Source organism: Canis lupus, chromosome 14, assembly GCF_011100685.1.
Source record: "Canis lupus familiaris isolate Mischka breed German Shepherd chromosome 14, alternate assembly UU_Cfam_GSD_1.0, whole genome shotgun sequence".
Taxonomy (NCBI): domain Eukaryota; kingdom Metazoa; phylum Chordata; class Mammalia; order Carnivora; family Canidae; genus Canis; species Canis lupus.
Genome location: NC_049235.1, coordinates 4,694,703 through 4,707,913, shown reverse-complemented (window position 1 = coordinate 4,707,913; position 13,211 = coordinate 4,694,703). Strand labels below are relative to the sequence as shown.

Below are 13,211 nucleotides of genomic sequence, written 5' to 3'. Positions count from 1 at the left end.
ACTGAACCACCTAGGTGCCCCCCAGTTAGGTTGTTTTTTTTTTTTTTATTAACGTGCAAAAACTATTTGATCAGTTGTTAGGGTTTGAGAAAAGAAAAGCAGCAAGGAGATAGAGTGTCGGAGCAGAGAGTAGGGGGTAGGGAGGGGAGAGAGAAGTGGCTGCATCCACACAGGCCTTGCTTCCCGTCACTCCTTGCCAGCGGCTCCGTGGGCCTGTCCTGAGCCCAGAGGAGCAGCTGTGTGAACCCAGGTCCAGCTGGCAGAGCGTCCCCACTGACTCGGGGGCCAGAGGAGGAGCCAGGGCCCTGCTCTCTCCTGCCACTCCTGCCCCTGCTCCAGTCTACTCGGGGCTGGGACCTCAGCAGGAAGGGGCTGACAGCACAGCCCCTGCCTAGCCACGTGGGCTCGGAGGACCTGGGCACAAGGTGTGGCTCGTCCTGCCTCACTCAAGGACACCTGGCTCTGCTCTGGGCATGGTGCCCGTCTCAGCCAACAGTTGCAGACAAGGCCTGGGCTGAGGGGAGTTGACAGACACGCATCTGCCGAGGAGCCAGGCATAGCCCCGAAGGACCCGGCAGCCCAGCCCTGCAAACAGCGAGGTTGCCAGAGTGAAATCTGCAGTCACCAGCTGGGAGCCACAGGGTGACATTGGATGTCAAGCCCTGACCTTGGGACCCACATCCCACTGTCGGGCGTCTGCATTCTCCTCACATACCCCTCTGTGAATGCCTGTAGCTCTCAGCACCACCTGGGGGCGTTTCCACCCCCTGCCCTCATTCAAATCACCCCAACTCTTCATCACTGCATCGGGCTCTCATCTGGGTTACCTTCTTGGGTCTGCGGGCTTGACGAGCCCGGCTGCTCGGAGAGGCTCAGAGCTTCTCGCAGCCCCTTCACAGGAGATGAGAACATCCCCAGCGCCTCTGCCATTCAACCGAGGCAGCTTCTTTCAACTTCTGTCTTCCCCTCGGGCAAAATCATCAGCAAAGCCAGCACTGAGCCCAGTGGCCTAAGCCCCTCCTTTGATTCCCAGGCCCCCAGAGCCACCCGGGCGCCAGCAACCCGCTAAGACAAAGCACCAGACCCCTTGCTGGTATTGTGCGCATTTCCCCCTTCTCAGCAAAACTGACAGGAGGAGGCTTTCCAGGAGCAGAGTGAGCAGAGAACTCCTCCAGCCTGGGTCCCCAACTCTTGTTCCTCAGCCACTGTCCAGAGGAGCCATCCAAGGGGGACGGGCTAGTGATTCTGGTGGCTCTGCAGATGGGAGAAGCCAGGCGGCTGTGTGGCAAGAATGGAAGAGCCCCGAGTGGGTACAATATTCACCAAAGGAAGCACCTGCCAGTGTTGACAGAGAAAGACTTCCCACCACAGTTTGCGCTGACAAGCAGGCACTTCATGTCTGCCCTGAAACCATTGCTTTGAACGACGAGCTCATCAAAGAAGGGGAATTTTTATAGACTCTCTGTAGAGGAGTGATTTTGATGCCTAATCTGTCCATTATGGCTCCCCGGGAAGTAGATACAAAGCGGTGTAAGCAGTGTGGCCTGGAACGAGCCATGGCTCCCCTGCAGGGGAGCCCAAGTGTTTTACATTGAAGCCACAGAGTCCACCTGGGTGTCTCTCCTTCCCAGTCTTAACCCTGGTTGGGAATCTGAGTAGAGGAAAATGGAGACTCTGTCCACCCAAGGGGCCACTGTGGCAGGATTCAGAAAGTCTCCACATTGCGAGGTTGTCCGGGACCGTGTAGATGCTGGCATGAGACCCCAGGGGAGGAAAAGGCAGCTGGTTGGAGCGAGGTTCCTGGAGAACCCACCGGCCTCCACGCCAGAGCGGCCATGGTTTCCCAGCTGGGGTGTAGCCTCTCCAGTGCTGGAGAACATCCAGCTTTTGGCCTTGGCTAATGCCCCCCCAGCTCTATTGAAAATTCTTAATGCTTCAAAACATCTTTTATAAAATCATCCATTTGTTTGTTTTCTTAATCTATACTTCGGTGGTAAAACTTGCCTTGCGTTGCCTATACTTGGCAGGGCCAACTCTCCCGGACTCTGTGTGTGCTATGTGTGTTACCTATTTCTTTTCCTTTCCTACCACTAACATAAGAAGATATAAATAAATGTCAGCGAGTAGCAAATTCGTTCAACGGAGCAGGGAGCAGATCTGTTTCTTGGGTTCAGCTGACTCATTCTTAAAGCCCCTGCTCCCTACCCTGCTCCAGCACCCGGGGGCTATGACTAGGCCAGCCCATCCCCTGATTTTAGATATAACTAGATTCTCAAAAGGGTATAATATGTTCCGGGAGCTGATAGTCTTTTTTTTTTTCTTTTTTTTTTTTAAGATTTATTTATTTATTTGAGAGAGAGATAGAGAATGAGTGGGGAAGGGCAGGAGGAAAAAGAGAGAGAGTCACAAGCAGACTCCGCCCTGAACACAAAGCCCGATGCAGGGCTCAATTTCAGAACCCTGAACTGAACTGAACTGAAAACAAGTCACTGAACTGAAACCAAGAGTCAGTTGCTTAACCCACTGTACCACCAAGGCACCCCTGACAGCCCATTTTTGCCTCAAGTGTCCCCAGTGACGATGCCCGGCACCCTGACAGGTAGTGGGAGCTGATGCCTGGTTTGTGGGGGCACTTGCCATACTGATGGACAGAGGCAGAGGCAAAGGGAGGGCAGAAGAAAGGAGATCCCGCAGAAGAACATGGGCCGGGGGGTGGGGGAACTTGACTGCTAATGAATATGCCTTGGATGTTGGGGGAGGGGAGGCAGGTAAGAGCAGAGAAGTGACAGGGACAGGAGCAAAGAAGGAAATGATGAACCGAGTTTTAAGTTGGCTCTGTGTTATGTATATGATAGTCACAAAGATGAGAGAAGGAGAGGAGGCAGGGAGGACAGGAAAGGATATAGATAAGTTAAGACAAGAGCCATTTGGGTGGACAAGAAAAAAGTTGGCCAAGAACTACCCCAGGAGCCCCTCCGGGATGGCCCAGGACGCACCATCTTCAGCTGCCTGTTTGACAGCCTCCAGGATCTTGAATCCCGTCTTATCAAAATTCCTCTCCGAAGACCTCACTGCCTCTCAGATGCCTCACTGCCTCTCAGAGCCTATTTCTGGACATAGCTCTGTGAAGGAGGTGCTGGCATGGGGAAGGCACCCTCATGGAGGGTTTCATAAAGCTGAGGCTGCTAGAGAATTGATGGCCAAAACCAATTTGGGGTGGCGTGGTGGGGAACCATCCCAGCAGTCCTTGAAATGGAGGAATCAAAGCAAAGACACAGGGATGATGACTCCCTTATCACAGCCCACGGTTGAGGCCTTCCTGATCTGTCACCCCCAGTCTGCACTTGCCCTCAACGCACCCGCAAAGTCTTGGACTCCCTCAGCCCCTGAAGAGTGGTTGGTCCACAGAAACAGGCTGAGAAATAACCCGGGGGAAACCTAATTGCGGAGGTAGAGAATTCAACCTGGAATGCAAACCTGCTACTGTGCGTTCCCAAACCAAAACCGTATTGTCTTTTCATTATGTGTGTCACCACCCTATTTAATTGTTGCTGATCACTGCCTCTAGACTGACACCCGTATGCTTTGGGAAAAAACTTCTTTCTGGTGACATGCTGTGCGGGGCCAGATGTTGAGCAAAAATGGCCAATAAAGAGCTTACATTTTCCAATCCACAAGGTGCAGAAATAGGGGAAGGGGATTAAGAGGTACAAACTTCCAGTTAAAAATAAGTAAGTCATGGGGATGTAATGTACAGCACTGGGAATACAGTCAATAGTGTTGTGATGGTTTTGTACGGCGATAGCAACTCGACTTACTGTGGGGATCATTTTCAAATGCACACAAATATCCAATCACTGTGATGTACACCTGACCTAAGAGGATATTGTATGTCAATTAGACTTCAATAATAACAAAAAGAAGCAGAGAGGAATGGCCAAGCCAAGGCAGATTTGAGAACCCTAAGTGGTTCTGCCATTTAGAATTTTTAAATTTCACTTGAACAAACTGCATAGCATTCAGTATCACCACACGTGTCACACACACGATGTGGTCTGTATCTATTCCTCGAGCAATGTCTTCCGCATTGAAAACATCTTGGATACCTACATGGCTTCTTTTCTGGTAGGTGCTGGTCTTCTAAAAGAGGTGACATGGGCCCATGGTGGCTCCCTCTTCTTAATGACACCTGCTCAGCTACTCTACCCTCTGTCTCGGGCAGGAGCAGAAACTCTACGCTGATTCGAGTGTCTTCTCTATCCTTAAATTCATCCCAGGTCAGGAGATGTTGCTCATCGTCTCCCACAAGCCACAGACCTGAGACCAGCATGATAAGCAGGAAAGACAAAGGCTTTTAGAATGAAACCACAAGGCTTTAAGTCCTCAGAGAGAATAGAGCCTGACATACAGTAGGCACTGGACAAGTCCCCAGTGAATGAAATTCTGGCTCTGTCCTCACCAACAGTGAGATTTTGTGTAAATTCTCAAAGCCTCAACTTTCTCACCTCTCAACAGGGAAGGGTAGAAGGCTTAAAGAAGATAGTCTATGCTTGTGGGTTCAGTAGAGGGCTTGGCATGGAAAGGAGGGAAGCACTAAGGAAATGGACATTTTTTAAAGTATCTGTGAGCAAAATCAAAAACACTTTAATGCGATGCCAATGATAAAATACTGAACATTTATTGTGTACGTACTATTTATTGCTAGGCACTTTTCTGAGAGCTTAGAATCCATTATCCTTTTTAATCTTCACTGTACTATGTGGCTGGTAAATATCATGATCTCCATTTTGCACACGCAACAATCCCAAGTTTTGAAAGTGGCTAGGGCATGACAGAAGTAGTGAGGAAGCCTATAATGCAGGCAGATAAGCCCTGGCTACCCACCAGTCCTTCCCTGAACTTCAATGTTGAGCTAATCCCCATTCCCAGCTACCAGTGACCCCAGTCATTGGCCAAGCCCAGTCTTGCAATGTCTTCCTCCCCAGGGCCCGCAAGACAAGTCATGAGGAAGACAGGGGAAAGGTGACCATCCCTCACATGCTAGGCTGCTGCATTCTAGATGAACTGAGTGAGTGTGAGCTGCTGAGACTAGGGGGCAGTTTAGCTTGTTTGGGTCATGGACCCCTCCTGGAGCAGGAGACACAGATGCACATCCACCTTTCTGGCTTGTTTTACTCCCCACCCCACCCCTGCCATAATCCAGATCACATTATTGCTCTGAAACTCAGAGGCCTTTTGAAGTCATTGTGTTCAGACTATAAAACACATATACACAAAACTGCTGGCCTTCATTAGGGGGAGGAAAAGCTGTTGGATGGTTTGGCTACTAACTGCTTTTGGCTTTTTAGCAGTGGCTTTAAATAATGAGGCACCCATGGAAGTAAGGATGTGGAGGAGGGGTGCTACAGCAGCAACAAAAGGGAGGAATCTGGGAAAGTGGGAAACTTTCATCCAAGATAAGAAACCCTTACGGCTCTTATTAGGCTTGCTGCTCCGTCAGGGAGGTCCCCTGGCTTTAATAAAATCTCATTTTCCCCTTAAACTGTCCCATGTGGTAGGGGCCTAGAGTTTAATAGGGATATAAGAGATGATTCCAACCTGAGGCTCAGGTGGCTGCGCTCCCCCCGCCCCCTCTGGCCAGCAGCTGGGATTGATTGCAGAGCCGCCGATCCAGCCACACACCAGCCATGGCACATCAGAGATCATCTCGAGCCATTTCATGCTGACTTGGGCCAGACCAAGATGGCAGCCTGGCTCCCATGCATTCCCGCTTTGAGAAAAGAGAAGCTCGTCCTGGTCTTTATTAAGAGACAACCAAAGAGTAATTCGACCAGTTTCAACATGTGATTTATTAGGGGGCATGTGCATTTGAAAGACTCCATGGCTTTAATCCATGCCTGACTCCTTAAGGTTCCCATCAGCATTGGATGGCTGTGTTCATTAGGAGCTGCAGATTGTAATGAACTCATCTCTCCTGTCACATGCAATTCTATCCGGGGGGTCTCACTCTCAGTTCTGAGGGGCTGATCTTCCATGTCCAATACCACATGACAGACTCCTTCCCCAGACAAGCAGGATGTCAAAGGTAAAGCTGTTGAGAGGTGCCAGGCCCGAGCCAGTGGAGGTTGAGGGGAAGGTAAGCATGAGCAGCTCGTAATTAGAAGTCACTGGTGGGCATCAGAATACATCCAGCAGAAATCTGTAGAGATGAACACACCCAGAGTCTTTGACAGGTGCTGGTGTTGGTCCTTGCCTTTTCTTCCACTATGCAAAAGGCACACAAATTGTTAAGCCCTTGAACCCTAACCCCAAGACAAGCAGAAACACCATGTCTAGCAACACAGTCTTCACTTCTAGGCAAATCTGTGTGATGTGCTCATACCAACAGAGAACACAGAATGCTCATCTCACTCTCTTTTATCAATTCAAACAGGTGAGCTTACTCTTACATGACAATGTTCTAACATTCTTTAGGGGAACAGCAAAAAGAAAACAAATGAAAAACATGTGATGGAGTAAGTCTGGCACCCAGAGTCAGTTATGGCCATTAACTGACAAGTTCATTTCTGAGCTCTGTGTTCTTTCCAAGGTGTCAGAGAGATACCCCAACAAACAGTGTGCTGAAGTGTGTGCAGTAAAGACCAACAGAGGTAGGGCTGCCTCCTTGCCCTCCCCTCATTTCCATCCTGGATGTCACAAGCTCACTTTAGCCCGGCCTCAAATGTTGATGCCCTGTCTGTCTTCCCATTACAGAGTGGGGAGTTTGACTGGGGTCTTGTGTCCTGGTGGAGGTCTGGACAGACCCGACCATGATGGCACAGATGTCTTGCCTTTGAGCATTCTTCAGAAGCTCAAATCACTCTCAGCTTCATCCCAGTCCAGCCTCCAGAAGGATTTAGGACAACATCATTAAATTCACATCTTCCCGAGGGGTCCAGAAGTCTGCTTGTTCCTCAAGAAGTGGAAGAGTCTTTGTAGGCTCAAGGGCATGCCAGGTAGACAGGGTTCCTCCACCCTCAGCTCCCTTCATCAAAAACCAATTCTCTATGCACTCTTCAGTGTATGGCACTGGGGACCTAAAGCCATATGTCACTGCCCCTGCCCCACAGGGTATCACAAAGAGCCCCAGAAGGAAAACAGACGGCTGATCAAACAACCATAATACAGTGTGGTCTACACAAACATGGAAACTTCAGGGGTGAATTCGTAGTCCTGGAAATAGGGTGATTGGTTCTGCCTGGGAGTGAGGAGGAGAAAGAAGGGATCAGAGAAGACCCTTCCCTGAGTAGGTAATATCTGATCTGAGGAGGAGCTCCTAGAACAGTCAGAGAGCAGGAAAGACGCTGTAGACAGAGAAGGCATGATATTCTCAGTCAGAGGGGTGGGAACCAGCATGGCCTGCTGGCAGGGGATGGGGGCAGGCGCAGCACAATTCAGAGTTGCTGGAGTGAGGACAGTGTGGAGCAGGGGGGCCTCGCGTTGAATTTAGAAAGGAAAAATGTTCACGGGAACCAAGAGGGGCAGAGAGCAATATACCCTGCCCATTCATGTGGTAGCAAACGGTGGGCAGTAGGGTTTGCATCCCAGTTCCACGGGCGTGGCCTCAGACACACCCCACCAGATCACCCAGTGCCTCAGTCTACCTGCCCTCCCAGTGTTGCTGCGAGAATCAAATGTAGGTAGGACGGTAGGGAATGGAGAAGTCCGAGGGCTTTTAGTCCTCATGACCAGGCATGTTGGCTTTGGCCCAGGGCTGTACAGAGTTTGCTGAAAAACCCCTGGAGTCTACACGCTAGGGGAGGAGGTGCCACACGCCGTGAGGCAGAGCACAGAACTGTGGGTGCGGGGGGCCGATGCAGGGGGGGCCTCTGTTCACTGCATCCCAATCAAGTGTACCCATATACCTTCCCTTAAAGGGTCTTTTTTTTTGAAGGCTCTTCAAACTCTATGACTATACACAGTGATGTTAGGCCAGGCGCTTTCAGCGGGAAGCAACCAGAAGGAACCAAATTGCTGCTGTGAAATCTCCGCTTGCAGGAAGCGATTTGCTCAGTGATAACCAGTTCTCAGGAGCCCCGATCAATCACTGTTCAGACAGGAGCGGCCTCCCGGCCTCCTAATGTCTCATCCCACCGTGCAGGCAGCCCATCAGCGCTAATTTCATCGGGCAGGCCCTGCCCGCCACTTTGGCCTGGGTTTGGGATCAGAAGACGGCGTCCCCGTGTGCGTGACTGTCCTAGCGAGGGTGTGAGCTGACTGTCACCCCAGCACGGTCCCACCGGCCCCCAGGCTTCCTTGTACCCCTGCCCCTCCGGGTCCGCCCTCGGATCGTGGGAAGCAGGGCTAATCACCTCCGGCTTTCGGGGGAAGCGCTGGATCCCGCCCTGGGCTATGTTTGCTCCCGGAGAAGCTACTCCTGCCTGCCTTGCTCTCTCTTCATCAAACATGAATGCCAGCAAACCTCCTCTCGCGGCCTCATGAATTTTGTAAAAAACAAAACACGGGGAAAAGAACCTCTACGCGGTATTCCCCAGACGCTCTGCAGCAGACGGCGCGAGGCTCTCCGGCGCCTGCCTCTGGCCCGGCGAGGCTGGTTGGGAGGAGCCGTGAACGCCAAGTGCTCACGCTGCCCAGCGGCAGCCCAGCAGCCTTGTTTCCTGGGCCCAGTGGAAAGAGCCAGGGCCCAAAATAAGTCAGTTCTCTCCTCTTCCCACCAAAATCGTCTCAAGTGATTTCAGTCCTGAAGATCACTTTTCCGAGCCCAGTGCCCCGTCTCCGGCTTCCAGGCTCTAGAGGACGGCACTTGCAGGATGTTTCTCCGACGGGCTCGGCGCTTCTCCACGCCCCGGCTTCTTCAGGCCCGAAATAAAAGAAGGCAAAGAGGCAAGAGGGGAGAGCTGGGTGGTCACCGCACGTGGGGGGAGCCCTGATGGGGAGCGCTCCCCACCTTCGGTACCCGCGCACCTGCCCGGCAGCGCCGGCGCCTCGGGTACCTCCGCCTCACGGAGCCCGCGGCCCGAGCCTCCTGCCCTCCTGCCCCAGTGCTGCGCCGCGAGGACACACCATTTGAGTCCCTCCTGCCCCTCGGCGGCCACCAGCACAGAACTGCTTTCCACCCGGCCACCACCTGCTCTCCGGGAGACCGTGCGCGTGAAGAAGTGCCTGGCGGTAGCGAGGCCCGGGGCTGAGGAGAGGACAGAGATGAGGGGGCTGGCCCGACGGAGCACTGTGGTCACAACACTGTCTCGGAGGAGAGGAGAGGAGAGGAGAGGGTGACACACTCGGGCTTCAGGCCTCCAGGGTGCTCAGGGCCGCGGGGAGGGCCACCAGAGGGCCAGCGGCCTTTGGAGCAAGCGTCCCCCTTGTGTTAACGCTGCACCACTCTCCTGACTAGGAGGTAAGGAGGCAGGAGTGACACCCTGGTGACTCCATCTCTTGCCCCCACTGTCACCTGCTCCTGGTAAAACCATCTATGTGTCACCAGAGTCCTCCAATTATCTTGTTTCTGTCAGAAGCGCAGAAGGGACTCTCGAGTCACGACGCTACCTGCAAGTGGGCACTAATTGTTACGGCTCAGGGTCCTACACAGCAGAAGTGATTCTTCCCTCATGTGCCCGAGGTCTAGTGTTCTCAAGCCATAAAAATAGTTCTTTCCATTTAGAATTGAAAACCAGCTTTAGAGCAAAGAGGAAGAGTATTTAATGCAGAGTTCTCACCACCTCCGGCACACGACTGGTATATGGTACGTGCCGGGTGATTGTTCCTCAAGAGTGTGGTTCATGCCAAGGCCCTCTACCATGGAGCAACCACAGGAGATCAGGGGGGTTTGAGGAGGAGGCATGCAGCATCCTGGGCCGTGGGGCATATTTCTGCAGACTCTGCTCATCTCTGACTACGGGAAGCCAGAAAAGTACCCCTGCAAGCTCCCCATTCCCCGAAAACTACCGGATGTTCCAGGAAGTTTCTTGGATCGCAGCCGAAGTAAGTTACTAACTTGGATCAGTCATTTCACTTCTCTGGCTTTCAAATCTTCATTTGTAAAAGGGATTTTAGGGAAAGAGAAGGAGAATGATTTAGAATACTCAAAAGTCCCTCCCACCTCTGAGTTTCTTTGAACCACTAAGATTTGGAATTCTACTCAAGGGTAGCAGGATATACCTCTAGTTGAGATTTAGTCTACTTTCAACCAAAATAGTAGCCAACACCTTTCTGAAATGGGTATGTGTCCTCCTGTTTAAGACTTCTGAAATGGTACTCGCTTTGGCAGCACATATACTAACACTTCTGAAGTGGCCATTAGTTCTCTTATCTGTAACGGCAGCCCATCAAATGGGCAAAAGTTCTCTGAGGCTGAAGATGTTCAAGTGTAGGCTGGGTTGTAATCCAGAAACTTGGCTGGGCTCTTGCATGTGAGCAAGGGTGCGTGTATATTGCAGGAGTCGGTATATAGCATCCAAGGAGTGGTTAAATGAGGCAACTTTTTCTCTCCCTTCTCACTCTGGGAGCCTATGATGTAGAAGAAAGCTAGGAGTTAATTCATGCCAAATGCCTTTAATAAAACCAAATGCAGAGGAGGAAGGAATGGAGGTTGCATCTCAAAGTTTTGTCTGAGAAGCGCTTCTCTTTCCAAAGCATCCATGGCTCTGTCCTCCAGCTGCCCCCTGGACTTGGAGAGTACATCCGTGGAAGCCCTCCATCCATCCTTGACTGTGGGCTCCTGGAGAACAGGGGCTGCGCTTTACCCTTTGATGTTTCCTTTAGTGACCACCAGAGCGCCAAGAACATAATCACCATTAATCCAATGTTGGAGGAAAGGATGAAAGAATACATGAAGAAACAATCTCGCCTGAATCACAATCATCAATGACAAAGTCAACATTAGATCTTGGGCTTCCTGAAACCCCAGGTATAGCTCTTCATGCTAACTCTGCACATTTCACAAGCAATGAAAGATAGCATCTATCTTGAGATTGCAAGGCCTTTGGGGGTACGGACCGGTCCTTTAGTTCTTGCCTGACCTTTACCACTTGCACACACGATCTTGGAGCCAGCTGCCACCAGCTCCTCGCACCACAGCACGTGAGCCCTGAGATGGCACTCACTACGTGATATAAAGGTGCTGACTCACTGATGGCTTGAGACTTGCCTGCATGTTGCTGAAACTGGCCCCATGTGGGATTCCAGGAGTAGAAGCAGCCCCGCCCCTTGGGGCTTCTGGGAACCACAGACAACTTTTTTAATGAACCAAAATACCTAAGAAACAGCCCTCTGGACAGTTGTTATCTATTGCTCAACTCCCCACAGACAGCAGCCTGTGGAATTTGCAGGTTGTGGTCACGTGTAATGCGTGGCAGGGTAGCAACCTCCATGGTAACAACCAGGAGACATGCTTACTCGACCTTCTCCCCCAGGAGCTTGTTCTTCCTCCACCATTGGCTAAACTGCCCTGGTCTCTGGGAGCAGATGGGTGGATCCGAGAACCTGCCCTGGATGCAGAGTGAGGCTTGGAGGGGGAAGCAGATGAGGAGATGGCGCCCTGCATCCCTTGCCTGTTGGTTTGGGTACAGAGAGCTGCCAGCTTCAAATTTCATGACCGTGATTTCAAGAAGCCCACCAACATTCCAAGAACCCCACAAATAGGCAGCAGTTCTCCGCAGGGAGGCTGTAGAGGAGATAGGACAGGTTTCAGTTTCAGGGGAAGGGCTCTGTGGGAGTGAGCTCTGATGGGGTTTGGCAAAGTCAACGTAAATGATGCTCTAGGGCAGTGGTTTCCAAATCTTGGTGAGCGGAAGCATCACCTGAAGAAATGCTGAAACTCCGATGGCCGGTCCCCAACTCTGGAGTGCCTACCTCTGTTAAGTCTGGGGCCAGAATATGCATGTCTAACAAGTTCCCAGGTGATGCTGTTGTTGGTGTCCAGGAACCATGGCCTTCGGGAAGAATGGGCTTTATTCAAACTAAAGGGACGTAGGCAAGAGAGAAACCAGAACTTTCCTACAGTCAGGGTTAGGAACGAGGCAGGATATCAGGTTACAGAAGCCAGTTGGGAAATCTCCTGGGCAAGACACTCATGTTTCTCTAATAGGTCTAAATCCGTTCCGCTTAGGTACAACACAGTTTTATCTACGACGAATTATATTTATATTCAGTTTCTATGTGAGACTAGAGAGTCTCCTATGTTCCAAGCACAGTGATAGTTGCTATTACATATAATCACGGTTGCAATTTGGGGGTTGATTGTTGGTTTTTACCCTTGTGTTGCACATGAGGAAACCGAGACTCAGGGACAAAGTCCCTCAGCTGCTCTGACATAGAAAAGGATTCAAACGCACATCTCCAGTCTCACCATATCTTCTTTTAGGTGGGGGCAGAGCTGTGCAGACCAATATTTTCCTATGTTGTCTACTGTGTGATGGTGTCCTACAAGATGTTAAAAACAAATGTGACCCAAAATGTGATCCCATGGTCAAATAAGTTTGGAGAAAACAAATGCAAACAAATAATTTACTGGCAGACTACTCAGGTATTTGAATGTACTTAAGTGTAGTATGAATCTCAAAGAGGGAGCTGGACAGCATTTCCCAAATTTGATCCAATATTATTTTTAGAGAGAGAAAGAGAGAGAACACGAAAGAGAGAGAGCGAGTGTGAAAGGCAGAGGGACAGAGGGAGACAGAGAGAGAGAGTCTTAAGCAGTCTCCGTGCTCAGCACAGAGCCTGACACAGGGCTCAATCTCATGAACCCAAGACCATGACCTGAGTCGAAATCAAGAGTCAGACGCTTAACCAACTGAGCCACCCAGGCACCCCGGATATGATCATTTTTATTCAAAAACAATTATTTAAATTCCAAGTGACATTACAGTTATGTAAAACACAGTCTGGTAACATCTGGCATCGATATTAAGGAGGCAAAAAATTGACACCACTAGCCCATATTCTGCGTCACACACACATGTGCATGTGCGCATTCAGGGTAAACATGTAGACCATGTCTGATGTGATCCAAGTTACAGTCCTGCACCATTTGCCCAGGGCACAGACTTCTAGTGGAGGGCCCAGACACGGCGTGATAGTGGCGTGACTCTGTGTCCACCCCCCCATCCCACAGGATGCAGAGGGCCTGGCTATCACCTGCTAACCTCCCCTCTCCACCTCCCTAGGCTTCCTGAACCACAGATTCCAACTACAACTGTTAGTCATTGCAGCTC

General features: G+C 50.9%; 1 protein-coding gene across 5 annotated transcripts in view; it reads right to left on the bottom strand.

Annotated features, from left to right (window-relative positions):
• The window catches only part of PLXNA4 (plexin A4), a 427,913-nt gene that overhangs the window by 230,103 nt on the left and 184,599 nt on the right, over window positions 1-13,211 (bottom strand). Inside the window, exon 4 of one of the 5 annotated variants that reach the window (XM_038556482.1) lies at window positions 5,850-6,199. The exons of the other annotated variants lie outside the window; for them this stretch is intronic. Within the exon in view, the coding sequence (XP_038412410.1) occupies window positions 6,158-6,199 (42 nt within the window). The 3' untranslated portion in view covers window positions 5,850-6,157. Of the gene's footprint in view, window positions 1-5,849; window positions 6,200-13,211 lie in introns of those variants that run through there. 5 annotated transcript variants of the gene reach the window in all.